This window comes from Budorcas taxicolor, chromosome 8, assembly GCF_023091745.1.
Source record: "Budorcas taxicolor isolate Tak-1 chromosome 8, Takin1.1, whole genome shotgun sequence".
NCBI lineage: Eukaryota > Metazoa > Chordata > Mammalia > Artiodactyla > Bovidae > Budorcas > Budorcas taxicolor.
In genome coordinates this window covers 48,331,783-48,348,460 of record NC_068917.1, presented here as the reverse complement: position 1 = coordinate 48,348,460, position 16,678 = coordinate 48,331,783, and the positions used below count along the sequence as shown (strand labels likewise).

Genomic DNA, 16,678 nt, shown 5'->3' with positions numbered 1-16,678 from the left:
TTGTTTATCCAGTAATGGAATGGAATGTTGCAGCTTCAGTCTCTAAGCCACCTGCATGGTTGTGGCGGGGAGGGGGGCCAGTGGGAAACACAGTGAGCAAGGCAAGAGGATACATACCCAGATCAATCTCATTTCAGTTTTTTAGGACTGTCTCTATTCTCCTCCTTTCACCTTCCTTCATTTACTGAGCAACTATTCTGTGCCTGGAGTAGTAATGCCAAGAACCAGACCTGCCTGCGAAAATTCACAATCACCACCCCTCCCCACCCCGCCTAGTGTTAAAAGTGACCCTCCTTCCAATACTAGGCAGAACCCAGGCCTATCAGAAAACACACTGCTCTTCCAAAAGGATAAACACAAGCAATGCAGTTTACATCTAATTGAGGACATTTATTTCGCAGTTTACTGTTTTCCAAGCATTCATTTTGACGAAGCTCATCCCAATCAAAAAGCTTATGTTGCCTCTCACAGAGAAAATGAACTATCCGTGTTGCAGACTACACAGATGGAGCCAACAATATCCAAGCTGGAAGAGACAGAAGAGACAGACAGCAGACAGGCAGAATACCAGCTCAGTGTCGAGGGCACCTCGCTGCATAAACCATTATCCCAAATGTAAAGCTGAAAGGACAAGTCTGGTGACTGACTGGAGTGATAGGTGAGTGACTTGCATTTTCTCAGGACAGTTCATCATTGGGACATAATCCAATCAGGCCAACATTTATATGTCACCAACTAATCACACTCAAAGACCACTTAGAACAGCAATGCCATTGTTCCTTGGAGCTTATTAATACACCAAAGCTAAATGAGCTTCCTCCCTTCCTCCACCCCGAAGTGACATGTGTATTCCCCTTGGTTCTATTAATAAGCAAGACAGATTCTTTAAGGCAGCGCATACTGCCTGCAAATATTCTGGGGTAATAGGTAGTAAAAACATTGCTGACATGTGCTTTCTAAAGTAAATCATAAACATGAAATTTAAGAAATTCAGAAAATTTGGCAATGCCTGAACTAACTTTATTTTAAACTCAGCTCTATTTCCCCACATTTTACAGAGGAATGGCCCCCAGAGAACTTTATCTTTAAAAAGCTGGTGACTAACCAGTTCTCAAATGTGAGGAGGTTTCAAGGACTGACAGGGGTGATGATGCAACGCCAGCTGCCTTTCTTAATTCCTTGGCTTTTGTGGAATTATCATTTTATGCCAGAATTTGACTTCTTGTTTTAAGTTTAAAGGACACTGTCAAATAAAAATAAGGCTGCTTTGTAAAAATACACAAAGCAGCACTGTGTGACCCTTCCTCAGGCTGTAACACTACTAGCTGAAATATAGACACCTGGATCAGAAATACATATATATTTAAAACCAATCATTTTTGTCGTAGGAGTGAAATTAGGTCAGTGCCCTTAAGAAGCCCCCTTCAGCTCTATTTTCCACTTTCCAAACAAAGAAAGCTTTTGTGCATTGTATTAGCCACTGTAAACTGTTCGGACATCCACTGTTAGCCCTGGTTGACTGGCTAAGTCAGGCGAAAAAAGAGATAAAACAGGAGATTCTGTAAGTATATTTCTAGCACATTCAAATTTAAGTGAGCTTTTGCACAGAGCCAGCTCACTCTGCTAAACCAGTGGCTGAAATGAAGTTACTGCTCATGCTTATCTTGGCACTTAGAACATTTGCTTTCCTTACCACTTCAAATTTCTCAAGCAGTACTATAGATCTAAGCCTAATAAAATATGAATCGATAAATCACTTGGCTAGTCTGTTTCTAGATACTCGCCTGAAAGCAACAGTAGTAACGTCCCTAATTAGTCAGGGTCATAGGCAAAATTCTTTGAATGAGAGAGAAGATTCACAGACATTCTAAATTAAGAAAAACTCAGTTCTTTCCCGGAGAAGGCGATGGCACCAAACTCCAGTACTCTTGCCTGGGAAATCCCATGGACGGAGGAGCCTGGTAGGCTGCAGTCCATGGGGTCGCTAAGAGTCGGACATGACTGAGTGACTTCACTTTCCCTTTTCACTTTCATGCATTGGAGAAGGAAATGGCAACCCACTCCAGTGTTCTTGCCTGGAGAATCCCAGGGACGGAGGAGCCTGGTGGGCTGCCGTCTGTGGGGTCACACAGAGTCGGACACGACTGACGCGATTTAGCAGCAGCAGCAGCAGCAGCAGCAGTTCTTTCCACAGGGGGCATCATTATATAGGGAGGGTTTTGCAAAAACCGAGTCAAGATTTTTAAATGTCTCAAGAGCAACACCTTACAGCTCATGTTTTGCAAATAGGAAGTGGGACAGACACTATTGCCAAATGTTTTAGTAGACTAGCACGTGCTGTCAGCATTAGGCGTGAGGCACAAAACAGGACCAAGATTGGATCTTTTCACTTAACTTGTCAAAAGATAGAAGAAGTTAAAGACAGAGGGAGGAAAAGGGGGCAGTCTCTTCAGGGGATCTTCCAGACCCAGGGATCGAACCCAGGTCTCCTGCACTGCAGACAGATTCTTTATCATCTGAGCCACCAAGGAAGCCCATCAATCTATAAACCAGATTTGCATATCACCTTTTACTTTATTAAAAACTAACAAGTCGGGGGAGGGACAAGTTAGGAGTTTGGGATTAAATCATACTGCTACATAGAAAACAGATATCCAATAAGGGCCTACTATATAGCACAGGGATATTACAGTATCTTGTAATAACCTTTAATGGAAGAAAATATTTTAAAATGTCTATATATATTTATCTACATGTATAAGAGTTGCTTTGCTGTACACCTGAAATGAACACAACATTGTAAATCAACTGTATTTCAATAAAATTCTTTAAACATTAAAAAAAAAAAACTAATAAAACAACTTCAAAAAGAAAATACTTGGACTTCCCTGGTGATTCAGCGGTTGGTTAAGAATCCGCCTGCCAGTGTACAGGACACAGGTTTGACCCCTGGTCCAACAAGACTCCACATGGGCAACTAAGCCCACGTGCCACAACTACTGAGCCTGCACACCACAACTAGAGAAAGCCCACGGGCAGCACAGCCAAAAATAAATACATAAATTGTTTTAAAAAAAGGAATATTCATTAAGTTTCACAAAGTTATACATCAAAAAGCAGCTCTTAGAACCAAGTCACTTCGCAGCCTGTATTAATTTATAGGCCTGCAAATGAAAACTTCTCAAGCTTACTCATACTGAAAAGTATCAACCATCACAGAGCAGTTGAGAAAAAAAGGCCCTTCAGAGACAATACTTTGGGAGGACTTAACAGTGGTATCCACACCCCAGCAGGTGATTATAAAGTCTGATTAAAGTACTGATTCTGAACACAGATTACAGAAAGCAGTCCTGTGACTACTGTGGCATCATGTTCTTCGGTAATAGTGATAATACAAGCAAATTATAACCACTGCAATGAAATTGCCATTGCAATCCTAGGAGGCATCTATGCCATTTCTTGCTTGCTGGTACTCAGTTTCCCCTAGTTCCAGAGACTAGAGGGCCCAATATCTTTGCCCAAAGGGTACCAATGAGGTGCCAAGTATCTACTTAAGATCTAAAGGATGAAGGGAAACAGATGCCATTAGTTTTCCTTTTTTTTTTTCCTGTAGCAGCAGTCATAGGCAGAAACTGACCTCCCAGACCTGAGTTTTGCAGCTGCCTCCAAGCTCCCTATCGTTTCAGCCTCCTCTTGGCTACAGAGGCTGATAAAATCAGAGGTCCTGGCAGCTTTCTAACCTTCTAGGAGGCAAATCAGAGACCTAGAGATGGGCCCTTGGTTTTCATCCCTCCAGCCTTTTGTTCTGTAGGCATCTAATTCCCTCCATTAAATCCCTTTCTCCTTCAAACATCTAGAATAATGTCTGTCTCCTTCACTGAGCCCTGACCCAGAGGTATACAATGCCCATTTCACAGCTGAGCAAAGTAAACTGCCTAAGGCCATGCAAGTTTCAGGACAAAAAGATCTCACACCCAGGTATGTCTGATTTCAACAGTCACAGAATGAAAGTTAAGCATGTCTCCAGCCCATGACCCAGCGATTCTACTCCTAGAAATTTACACAAGAGAAATGGGTGCATTAGCCAACAGAACCAAGTATTAGGTGACTTTCATAGCAGCTTTACCCATAATAGAACAAACAAAAACCTGACAACAACCCAAATATCCATCAACAAAAGAATGAATAAACAAACTGGGAAATTAATATAAGTGAAGTATATATTATTGAGCAAAAAAAATACTACCGAATCACATAACCACACAAAGATTACGCTGAGGAAAGAAACCAGATACGAAATGCTGATTTCATTTATACAGATCCTATCAAAGTGAAGCAAAGCTATACGATGGTAGGAGATGTCAGAAGAGAGGTTCCCTTGTTGGTGGGGTGGTAACAGTCGAAAAAGTGGCAAGAGAGAAGAACCTTCTAGAGTGATGGAAAGTTCTATTTTTTGATCCAGGTGGTAATCACACAATGCATACATTCATGTAAAAGTTCAGCCAGCTCTGCAACTGGATAGTGATGGTGGCGGCACAAGCAGATGCCACTGAATTTACACTCAGAATGGTTAAAATGGTGGGTCTTACTGTGTTTTACTACAATTAAAAAAAAAAGTATCACGCTCCCCACTTCTGTGTTTTACTATATATGCTATACTTGAACTCTTTAAAATACATGAAAATAATAATAAGAAAAAACTTCACTGTGAGTAAGTAAGCTTTTGAGGACACACTCAGGAGACCACTGTTCTCACAGGAAAATTTTCCTCAATTTCAGGCAAATATTTTTCACCGCACTTCTTTGGTAAATTCAGTCTACCTTTCCTGTCTCTCCCCAACTCTTGAGTAAAGACATCTGCAAACTATACTTAAGCACTACAAGCCGATCGAGTGTTGCTTCTTTTACTGCTGCTGCTAAGTCGCTTCAGTCGTGTCCGACTCTGTGCGACCCCAGAGACGGCAGCCCATCAGGCTCCTCCGTCCCTGAGATTCTCCAGGCAAGAACACTGCAGTGGGCTGGCATTTCCTTCTCCAATGCATGGATGCATGCTAAGTCGCTTCAGTCGTGTCCGACTCTGTGCGACCCCATGGACAGCAGCCCACCAGGCTCCTCTGTCCACAAGATTCTCTAGGCAAGAATACTGGAGTAGGTTGCCATTTCCTTCTCGGCCTCTGATTAAAATCTGAAAAAACACCGATATTCAAAGTGAACTCATTACCTCTTTATTTTATTGCCACTTGCCTGTTTTTAGATTCTTCACAATAACACCAGAAGGAAAAGCACAAATGCTTCCAGTTGCATTTCTGGAAAATTTCAATGGATGTCTGAGATGCTACAAATCTCTCTCCCCTCTTAAAACTCACCCAGACACTAAACAGACCCGACCACGGCAGGCGAAGTGCTCTCCCTGAAGTTAGGCAGAAAAAATCCCGTGTGCCTGAGGTATCCATTAAATGTGGCTGCTGGAGAGTGACTTCATGTCAGTCAGTAACAGCAAAAGAGGCCTTGCAACAGTCACCAGGAGGCTGTCTCCAGTGCACTGGTGAAGAACAAATCAGAAAGGGATCCTAGTGACAGGCCTGCCTTACCTTCTGCACCCATGCTACAGGCAATGTGGTTCCTGGGAGAGGATTCCATGGGGAAGAGAGGGGATACCGGAGGCTCCCAGGATGCAGTTTTCACTGGGAAGGGTGAAGGGGAAAAGGAAGAAGAAGGAAAAAGAACTCTCAAGAAGCTCTGTGAGATGGTTGCAGCTGCTGACTTGGGGCTGCAGAGTGAGGAAGAGAATTCAGTACCCACTGAGCTAGCACATTATTTAAGCTGCAACTGAATAACAGATCTTTCCATCACTTCATGAGCTAAACAAGACAGCCACTCTTAAAAAACTCCTGTGCAGAGAGACTTCATTGAATCTCTTCTTCAAAGAGAAAACAAAGAGAAAGAAAACACACACAATTTGTCTGAGTATGAAAGCACTTCAAGGTGACAAGAACCAACAGAAATTTAGAATGTTCTCTAGGCTTTACACTGGATACTGAGAATCTTAAGCACAGTAAGAGACTTCAGAGATGATCAAGTATAGTTATCCCCACAAGGTAACTGAAAATTATTAATAGAATTACATGCCTTAGCTAAAGTCACCAAGCTAATTCTTAGTACAGCTCATACACCAACGAAGAAACAATCTGTATATTAATAAAAATTCTACATTATTTTTTTCTTATGGACAAACTATCATCCACTCACGCTGTCAATGTCAGGAATCTAGGAATCTACTTTTCTAAGTTCTCAAAGAGTCTTTCCTTCTTACTACTTTATGCAGTAAGACTTCCCCAAATCAAGTCAGTAAAATGTGGTCGATACTTTAGGGAATGTGCTTGGTGACCCATCAGTGTCTGGGGTGACCAAGATGACGCAGCCCAGGGAGGGGCTCACAGCTGACAGGAAATGACTGGCATAAGGCAGACGTGATAAGGGCTCAAATAAACACTGGCGTGTGCACACTAGCCAATCACAGGCCAGGAGGTTAACTGATTCAGCCTGAGGGAAGAAGGATAAGGGAGCTAAAAATGAGTTCACCAGGAAGTTTCTTCTGAACTATTCTTTTCGAAAGCAGAAATGGTTAGCTTGGCTAATACTGATTTCTTCAAAGAACTTCATTCTGCTTTGCTAGATATATTTGGAGAGAGTCGTCCGAGGATGGAGAATGGGCTGGTAGCCTCTGATAGATACATCACCCCTCCTCCCCATTGCTGAGCCCAGCACAAGCAACCTCTCAGATGCCTGCTGCAAAAGGAGGCAGAGAAGAAACCCCACCTAGGATTCAGAAACCTAGGATTCAGAACACTTCCTTTATAAGAAATGTCTCTCAGTGAATGGAAACAAACAGCCATATATGGAACATTATTTTATCAGAACAACAACAAAGGTTCCCGAAGCTACAAGTCCTAGAAGAGAAGTTCACTAAATCCTATTGATGACTAGAATGCATTATTTCCCCAGTTCACCTTCAACTAAGTGAAAAAACCTAGAGTATCTGCAGTATTCTCTCATCTCTAACAAAGCTTTTTCTAACATATACAATGGCAAAGATACAACTGGATTCTGGGACTCTCCTGGTGGTCCACTGGTTAGGACACTGCACTTTCACTGCAAGGGACCCAGGTTCGATCCCTGGTAGGGGAACTAAGATCCTGTATGCCTTGTGGCCAACAAAACAAAACATACAACTGGATTCTAATCATTACCTATTAATTACAGCCTAATAACTGTTAGTGAAAGTCGCTCAGTTGTGTCCAACTCTTTAACAACCAGCAAGACTATCCCAATAATTTTCTTCCACAGTGTATTATATATGTTCCTTCTAAATGCCTCTGACTTCTCACTAACTATATTGTCACTAACTATAAAAACATAACTATATACTTAGTCCTGTGTTTATATAGGGTGTCAGATGAAGCATACTACAATTAAAGTTTCCAAAGACGACATCATTTTTCTCTTGTGAACATAATGTATATATTTCATATGGCTGAGTAAAGTCTATGACACAAATAATAATTACTGTATTGATTAACTCTGAAATCCATGTTTACATATGCATATGGGTAAAATTCAGTAAACATTTGTACTCAAGGATGTGACATGAGGTTTTTGCCATGATTAATAGTATAATTTGAAATCCTGGGGTCAGAAGAGCTTCCTGTAATACCCAACAAATATTTATTTTCAAAAGATCTATCAATAGTCTTTTACCACTACTATCAATACCCCCAAACTCTCCCCCACCCTCCCCACACACACACACAAAATGATGGGGGAACAGAAATGTAAGTAGAAACTATAATCTATAATCTAATCAGGCAAAATATTTAGCCTGAAAGCTAAAACAAACACTCATTATCATCAAAAGTTATACTGCTATGGTTTGCAACACACCATGATGTGTAAGTGACAGAGAAGCTGCATTGTTTTTAAGATTCAAGACCTGATTTAACTTTAACCATCTGGCAGAGGCACTAAACAAATACCTGGACTGACTTTAAATGACTGAAGAACAAGTTATTAATTGAAGCCCTAGGTTTTCTCATGAAAACTGTGCACACCCACAGAATGAGGGATTCTGGTGACTGAAACCAAGTGTTTTCTGTCGTGGTTTTATTCACTGACCATGAAGAACCTCAATTGCTCTTTTCTCCAGGTCATAGCAGCGTGCTTTTTGCCTATCTCAAGACTTGCAATTCCTATGAAAATCCTTGTTAAAGTATAATTTACAGACCATAGGCTTCCCTGGTGGCTCAGATAGTAAAGCGTCTGCCTGCAGTGTGGGAGACCCGGGTTCGATTCCTGGGTTGGGAAGATCCCCTGGAGAAGGAAATGGCAGCCCACTCCAGTACTCTTGCCTGGAAAATTCCATGGACTGAGAGGCTCCTCAAGCCTGGTAGGCTACAGTCCATGGGGTTGCAAAGAGTCGGACACGACTGAGCAACTTCACTTTTATGAGCTTCATTTTTAATGAGTTAGATGCATTGCATGGGAGGCTGCTTGGGTCTCTCTACTCTTAAGCACTTATGAATGGTGACTAAGATGCATTTGGTAACAGAGGTATATCCTCCAGGAGTGCCAAAGCTCTTCCCCTCTTTTCACACTGCTGCTGCTGCTGCTAAGTTGCTTCAGTCGTGTCCGACTTTGTGCGACCTCAGAGATGGCAGCCCATCACGCTCCCCGTCCCTGGGATTCTCCAGGCAAGAACACTGGAGTACACTATCTTACTGCAAATGTCACACCAACAGACCTTAAAATTGCAGAATGGCTCACAGGAAGCAGAGAAAGGAATGAGACTTACGGAAGACGTTAAATAGCTTCACAAATACACTGTCTGGGTAGACAATGGCACGATACACACATTAAGACATAAAGCCCATCAAGTTCAACTTTCCTGTCTTTTCTGGGCCATGCTGTGGTGACTTTCCTGAAGGTGTGGTTGAGGTATACCTAGCTCTCCATACCTAAATGTCACACTCACAGTTTAAGAGTACTTTCCAAATCTCAGATTTCAAGGGCTCTCTTCACAATTTTTTATCTTATTCTCACTCCACTCATCCTAATGAGTTTACAGACTGGCTTTACGTTTTTTATTTATACAAGAGGAATGCACGGTAATTGAAGAATGGGCAATGTCCCTCCCTGTACAGTCTGTCTGTACAACACACTTGGGGGAAAAACACTGTTCAGGAGATAGCAAAAAAGACAAGAGAAAATGCGTAACAAACTTAATAGATGGTTTTCCAATGACAGTCCTGCATCTCCCTTTTGAGCACACAGGTTATTGAGGCTGATACAGCTTTGGATGAAAGAGACTCTAGTTCCCTTAAAAAGCCAGTATGAAACAGTCACCATTAGGGGAAGACCCATGCAGGCCTGCCTGGGCTCTAGCAGTCAGAGACCAAGTTCTAGGCAGGGCATTTCCTAACGAAGCTACAAAAGTGGATGCTAGTACTTTCCACCTCAGAACTCTCTTCCTCATACGGTGACATGGGCATAGTACAGATTTATTTGGCTCCTTTCCTAGGTAGCCTTTAAACCTGGAACTAGCTATTGCCAATAGCAGATAGTGGGACTGAGTGCCTGATAAGTTTTTTCCATTGCTGTTATATGACTTTTGCAAAATTTTTAATGGAGATACCAACTCAGACCCTCATAAATTTGCTAGCTAAAGGAGCTTCTACTCATAAAGGTAATCATAAAAGTTCCTGTGGGGATAAAGTAGGTTCTAAACTGCTTTAGGGAACATTTCTTTCTCAACTTTAAAAAAAAGCCCGTACAGGACTTCCCTGGTGGTCCAGTGGTTAAGAATCCACCTGTCATTGCAGGGGACAGGGGTTAGATCCCTGGTCTGGGAAGATCCCACATACTGTGGAGCAACTAAACCAAACCCTACGAGCCCCAACTACTGAGGCCACGTGCTGCAACTACTGAAGCCTGTGCACCGACAGCCTGTGCTTCTCAGTAAGAGAAGCCAGCACAACGAGAGACGCCTGCACCACAATGAAAGCATCGCCCCCGCTCACTGCAACTAGAGAAGCCCATGCTCAGCAATGAAGATCCAGCGCAGCCAAAAAATAAAATATATATATATTTTTAAAAAGGGCCATGCAAAACAAGTTTTTAACCTACACAACAGGTGTTGAATCTGACCCCTGAGTCTATGTTTCTGACCCTGACCCTTGGATTTAGGATGAAGAAATGAACTCAGTAAAACATCTTAGACAATCATTCTACCATGTCCACTTAATTTTCAATGAAAATTTTTCTCAACCCCAAGGCTGGCTGGTCCAAGGCCATTCCAGCCCAGCACTTGTTGCCCTGTGATTACCACCTCAAGTCTGATCAACAAGGCATTTTATAGGGTATCAGCCCTCAATCTAGATAAGCTAATCTACAGCCACAGCTCCTCAATGGGATTTGTTTTAGGGATTAGGCAAGGAATTCCCTGATGGCTCATATTTTTGGTAGAGGTATGTGGAGAGTTTCAGCGTGATTACTAACCCTTCCTAACTCTTCACCCCACCCGCCCTTCCCACATGTCAAGCTACTCTCGCACCAAATCTGCATGACATATGACAGCACACAAGACTCAAGTGGCCCCGCCTAGTTTCAAGGACTTATCTGTCTCCTAAGAAGAACTTCTTCAGAAAAGAAAAACTTGCTAAAGTCACTAGGGATTTTAGCATCTCCCTCAAATTCCCAGGCACTTCTCCCACGAAAGAGAAATGTCTGGCTGTGACCTTTTGTCAATATACAAAGAATTAGACTAAAAGTCTAACAAATGGAGGCAGAAATCCTTGCAAATGGAACTCCCCAGCAAGTGATGCTAAAAAATTTAGGATCTTAAGCATATGAGTGCCCCCCAAATAGTAATATTCCCTATGTAGGGGGTGTGGGGTAGAGTGTTTACTAGGAAACTGGCTCACTCCTTTGCAGGAAAAGTCAAGTCATTAATGCATTAGGTATTTCTGTGGCTTTTTCTTAAAGTTCTCTTACTGGCATTCAAGGTCTTTCAAGAGTGTGAGCATCTCTTGTTCTTTCTCCCAGCAACTGCCTTGATATCTACCTGGCATCTCCTATTTGTGCTTCTAGGTCCCACTTGCCTCCGTAATCCAGGATCCTGCACTTAAGAGTTTTCAGCACCTGTTTTGGTTCATATTAGTCAGCCCTCCACATCCTGAGGATTCACCAATCACAGATCAAAATTGTATGGGGGCAGGGGAGAAACCCCAGAAAGTTCCAGAAAGCAAAATTTGAATTTGACACACCAAGAACTATTTACACATCATTGACATAATATTTACATTGTATATAGTATTGTAAGTAGCCTGTGCTTGCATGCTCAGTCACTTCAGTCTTGTGGGACTATTTGCAGCCCTATGGACCCTCTGCAACCCTATGGAACATAGCTGCTAGGCTCCTCTGTCCATGGGATTCTCCAGGCAAAAATACTGGAGGGGGCTGCCATGTCCCTCCTCTAGGGATTCTTAACCTAGAGATGATTTAAAGTGTACAGGAGGATGCCTTGAGGTTACAGGAAAATACTATGTATGCCATTTTATATTAAGGACTTCGAGCATCTTTGGATTTTGGTATCCTACGGAGGTCCCAGAACCATTCTCCCCCTTCCCATGATACCCAGGAACGACTGTACAAGCTACTGTTTATTTAGCACCCACTAGCCAGGCACCCTGGCACATTTCATTCAGTCCTCACTCAACCCTGTGAGGTGTGTTATTAGCCCCATCTTCTAGACTGACTTACGCTGTGAGGAATCTGTTCAAATGGCAAACTTTCCTCCCCAAAAGAATCCCTGAAGGGAGTGTGCACAGGACAATCCCACACTTTGTTGCATTTCTGTACTGCAGAGTGTACATCTGGATTTCACACTCCCTCCTTCAGCCACAGGTATCCCAGCAGAGTCTACACAATCTAAAAATACACCTAAAATTTTCAGCTCGCATAGCACACTCTTAAAAGACAGAAATTGAGTCTTGCTTATCTCATGCACTCACCTCTTCACAATGGACCAGCCCAAGTAGGTGCTCATTATGTTATTAGCTGCGTGGTCCTGAAAAAGCTGCAGCAGTGAATCGGGGCAGGGAAAATCTCTGACAGCAGCTCAGAAAAAGCACAAGAAAAACCTCAAAAGCCACTACCACATTAGTAAGGCACCCCCTCCCCTTCTTTCACCTCCCAAAAGAGGGAAAACGACAGCATCCTGTTCATCTCTCTAATTGGAATACATCAGAGTCTTAAAGATTGGCATTCTTCCCCAACAAGACAGGGTGACAGAGGCATCCTCACACTGAAGTGAAGCCAGTCATGAAAATTTATCAAATAACCCAATTTCATTCTCTAAGGCAGGATATCACATGGCACTCTGCTACAAATGCAATCATGACCACTAACTCCTCACTTAAAAAGGAAACAGTCTGATTCCAAAGTCTGTGTGCAGACTGTCTCGCCCAGGAATAATCCAGACACAAGTGGCCCTGTTCTCCCAGAGTGTCAGCACAGCTGGCCCAGACCACCTAAAGATCTGAGGACAGGGCCTCCTGCCTTCTCTGCTGGGATTCCCCCAACTGAGGAAGGGAGGGCAGTTTCCACTGGGAACTGCAGGGAAACCGCAACCATTACTCAGGCTAGACAGCTGCCAAGGCGGCAGCGCTGCCTAAGAACTGAAGCTAAAACAGAGGTGGGAGGCTGTATTCCTTTCCATTACTAAGCCCTGGAGTATTCACTCCCAAGTTCATCCACATTTCAAGAATGTTAAAACCCTGTAGTCAAAACCCTGATTATTTATAATTTAAAATAAACTACTGTATAAAGCAGAGACTTCACAAATGAAGACAGAAAAGGAACTGGTGACAGGTAAGATAATACCAGAGGACAAAGCATCCATCACTCTCTTCTCTTGGCGTCCTCCCAAACCCCAGCTCCATTTCCTACAGCGAACAACTTTTACTTCTGCAGATGTAACCGATTAAAAGGGAAAATGAGGATTCTGGTCCAAAAAGTTGTCAGTGTGTCTCACGCACACACGCCTGTAATTTTGCACCAACCAACAGAGAAGGAAAACGCAGGCACAGGGCAGGCGGCACAGCAGGCGCAGCGAGACGCGCCCGAAGTAGCAGGGATCCAAGACAGAGTTCAAGACAGTTTCTCCCTACTCGCGACTTAACCTGAAATCCAAGTGACTCTGGAGAACAGAGAGAAGGATCCAGGAGCCTCGGAGGCCACGAGCCACCACTCCCGTCCGGTGAAACCTACCCGCTGCCCTCAACCCCACCTCCGCATGGGAGAGTCCCAGTCACCCATGGCGCCTCCGGGAAGCCCACCACGCGCTCCCAGGCTCTCTCCTCGCGACCCTTCTCCCAACGAAGCGGAACGCAAGAGGGAACTTACAGGGAGCCAACCTGACATTTCCCGCCGAGGTGGAAACCCGCGATCTCCTCGCACCGGCATCTTCGGGCGCGGGTCCCGCGTGGGCGCGCCTGTCCTGGGCCCCGCTCTTCCTCCTTGTCCAGGCTGCAGGTCAGTCCCCCGCCCGGCAGCCGGGTTTTAGCCCGGTGCAAGTCCGCGGGGACCCACCCCTTTGTCCCTCCCTCCAAGGCGGCGGCGGCGGCAACGGCCCGCCCCCTACCCAACGCCGCGCCTCTGCGCCCGCCGCCTGGCCGCGGAAACTCTCAAATGGGCCGCTACCAACCCTGCACGGCCGGGGGGAGGGCTTGCCGGCGCCGTGCCCCCGGAGACCCCGCGGAGCGCAGTGAGCGACTCTCGGCCGAGGACGGAAGAGGGGGCGGCAGCAGGGAAACCCCGAGGCCAGAGCGTCCCGCGGCCCCCACGCCCAACCCCCCTCCGGCGGACCCGATGGTTCGCTCCGCGGCGCGCACTGGGGGCAGCCGGTCCGGCTCCGGGCGCGCGCCGGGGAAGCGCTGCAAGTTCGCGTGAAGCAGGGCGTTCGGGGTGGTCTCATTGTCCGCGGGGAAAGAATCTGCCTGCAGTGCGGAAGACAGAGGTTCGAATCCCTGGGTCGGGAAGATTCCCCTGGAGAAGGGAATGGCAACCCACCCCAGTATTCTTGCCTGGAGAACCCCAAGGACAAAGGAGCCTGGAGGGTCCAGGGTCCATGGGGTCGCAAAGAGCTAGGCGCTCCTGAGCGACTGACACTTTTCACTTTCTTTCTGCCCCCAAGGTCGCGTGCGCATCTTGTACGAACACTTTCTGGAGAGGTCTGCAGAGGCTTCTTCCCAATTCTCTTCCAAAAGAAAGAACCGGGGAAGCTCCAAAGTTTCTTTTTGTCCTGCGCCTAGAGACCAGACCGGCCAGCCAACACACACACATATACACCCAGGACTGTACCCCACGTTTCTCGGCTCAACAATTGATACCCTGAATTCGGAGAGTGTGAGAGGTTCGTGTTAAATAATAAAACAAGACTTTTGGGAAAATATACGCCAAGTTATCTCTTTGGCACATTCCCAACAACTCCAATAGAGATTAAAACTCCTCTTTCATTTCTGAGGCTTTTTTTTTTTTTTTAAAGTGAAAGTCGCCCAGTCGTGTCCGACTCTTTGCGACCCCATGGACTATAGAAGTCCTTGGTATTCTCCAGGCCAGAGTACTGGAGTGGGTAGCCTTTCCCTTCTCCAGGGGATCTTTCCAACCCAGGGATCGAACCCAGGTCTCCCGCATTGCAGGGGATTCTTTACCAGCTGAACCACAAGGGAAGGGAAGCCCCAAAGTAGGTCACAAATGCTTATCAGGAAGAATTCATCAAATTCAACTCCGTACATTTATTCATTGTAGAATCCTCTGTTGTGTGTTAGTCACTCAGTCGTGTCCAACTGTTTGCGACCCCATGGACTGTAGCCCAACAGGTTTCTCTGTCAACCAGATTTTTCAGGCAAGAATATTGGGGATCTTCCCCACCAAGGGATGGAACCCAGGTCTCCTGCATTGCAGGTGGATTCTTTCCTGTCTGAGCCATCAGAGAAGTCTCAGTTCAGTTCAGTCGCTCAGTCATGTCTGACTCTTTGTGAGAAGTCTATGTATATATAATTGTGCACAATAAATAAGTTTCCTTATTTTAAAGGCATGTAAGTTATTTGGAGAATCAAAACAGGTACCCTGAATAAAAATATACCTTTGGGTTTGAAATCTTAAGGAAACCACATTGTGAGGAGAAACGTTCAGTCCTGCTCTTCAGTTCATAGTTTACCTAGGCCCACCAGAAGGTAGATGGAGGAGAGCATGGCAACCCACTCCAGTATTCCTGCCTGGAGAATCCCCACGGACAGAGGTGTATGGTGGGCTACAGCCATGGGGTTGCAAAGAGCTGGACATGAGTAAGCGACTGCACAGCACCTCAGAAGGTAGAAGGGTTGATGGACCCACTGAGGAGATGCAGAGGCCAGGCTCTCTCCCTGAAAAGGTGCTTCGTTTCCTGCCTAATGAAAACAAGTTTGGCAACTTATGTGGAAAAACAAGTCGAGCAGATGCCTCTGAAAGTGTTGGCTTCTGGCCTCCTTTGCAATGGCAAAGTGCCTGCCTCTGAATAAAAAGCACTGTGAGTAACATTTCCCAGTTTTAAGTCTCCAGAATTAGATACTTTGGTTGTATTCCTGAGGTAAGGTGTTACTCTCCTGATGAAAGCACCCTTAAAAAAAAAAAAAAGTTTTCCAAATTAGGCAGTGCTGACTAATAATAACACTGACACCATATGTGAACTGGTCACACCTTAGTGATGTGAGCTTGTACCACTAGCACTTAAAAAGAAAGGAACCCAGAATGTAGCAATTACATCTGCTGAATGATTTTCCTTTTTCTCTCTCGAGTTGCATTGTCCAATATGATAACCACTTGTCACATGTGAGTATCGGATACATTTAAATTTAAATTAAAACTAAAACTAAAAGTCCAGTTTCTTAGTCCTGTTAGTCATATCTCCAGTGCTCAGTCAGTAGCCACACATTTGTGGTTCCCATATTGAATAGTGAAGATATAGGATGTCCATCGCTGCATAAAGTTCTATTGCATTGTGGCTATTTATTAGTCGCTAAGGCATGTCCAACTGTTTTCATCTCCATGGACTGTAGCCTGCCAGGCTCCTCTGTCCCTGGGATTTCCCAGGCAAGAATACTGGAGTGGGTGGCAATTTCCCTCTCCATGGGATCTTCCGGATCCAGGGATCAAACCCAAGTCTCCTGATTGGGCAGGTAGATTCTTTATCACTGAGCCACCAGGGAAGCCCTTCTAATACATTACAGTACTCCAAATGATGGCATACTTTTATAGTAGAAATACCAACATTCGGACACAATACATAGTTCTGACTCATGTTGAAAAAAGTCTTTCAACTGATACAGTACCATTGCTGGTGGCAGTATAAATCTATACAACTCTTTGGAAAAGCAAGTTATACTAGTATATATTTCTCACAAGTGGGCTTGCACATGTGAACCCCATTCCTAGAATTTTGTTTCTCCAAAGAACTTCTATCCAACAAATAATTACTAAACACTTTATATGAAGTCAGAACGCCCTAATACAAGACTTAGTTAGGCTGTAGCCTCAGAGTTCAGCCTACTACAGTAGACAATTAGTAAATTATAAGAAACCATTT

The 16,678-nt window shown here is 44.4% G+C and overlaps 1 protein-coding gene across 4 annotated transcripts in view; it reads right to left on the bottom strand.

Annotated features, from left to right (window-relative positions):
- Window positions 1-16,678, bottom strand: part of TJP2 (tight junction protein 2) — a 96,446-nt gene that overhangs the window by 64,385 nt on the left and 15,383 nt on the right. For 3 of the 4 annotated variants that reach the window (XM_052645362.1, XM_052645365.1, XM_052645366.1), the window contains exon 1: window positions 13,459-13,590. The exons of the other annotated variant lie outside the window; for it this stretch is intronic. In XM_052645362.1, the coding sequence (XP_052501322.1) occupies window positions 13,459-13,518 (60 nt within the window). In that variant the 5' untranslated portion in view covers window positions 13,519-13,590. Of the gene's footprint in view, window positions 1-13,458; window positions 13,591-16,678 lie in introns of those variants that run through there. 4 annotated transcript variants of the gene reach the window in all.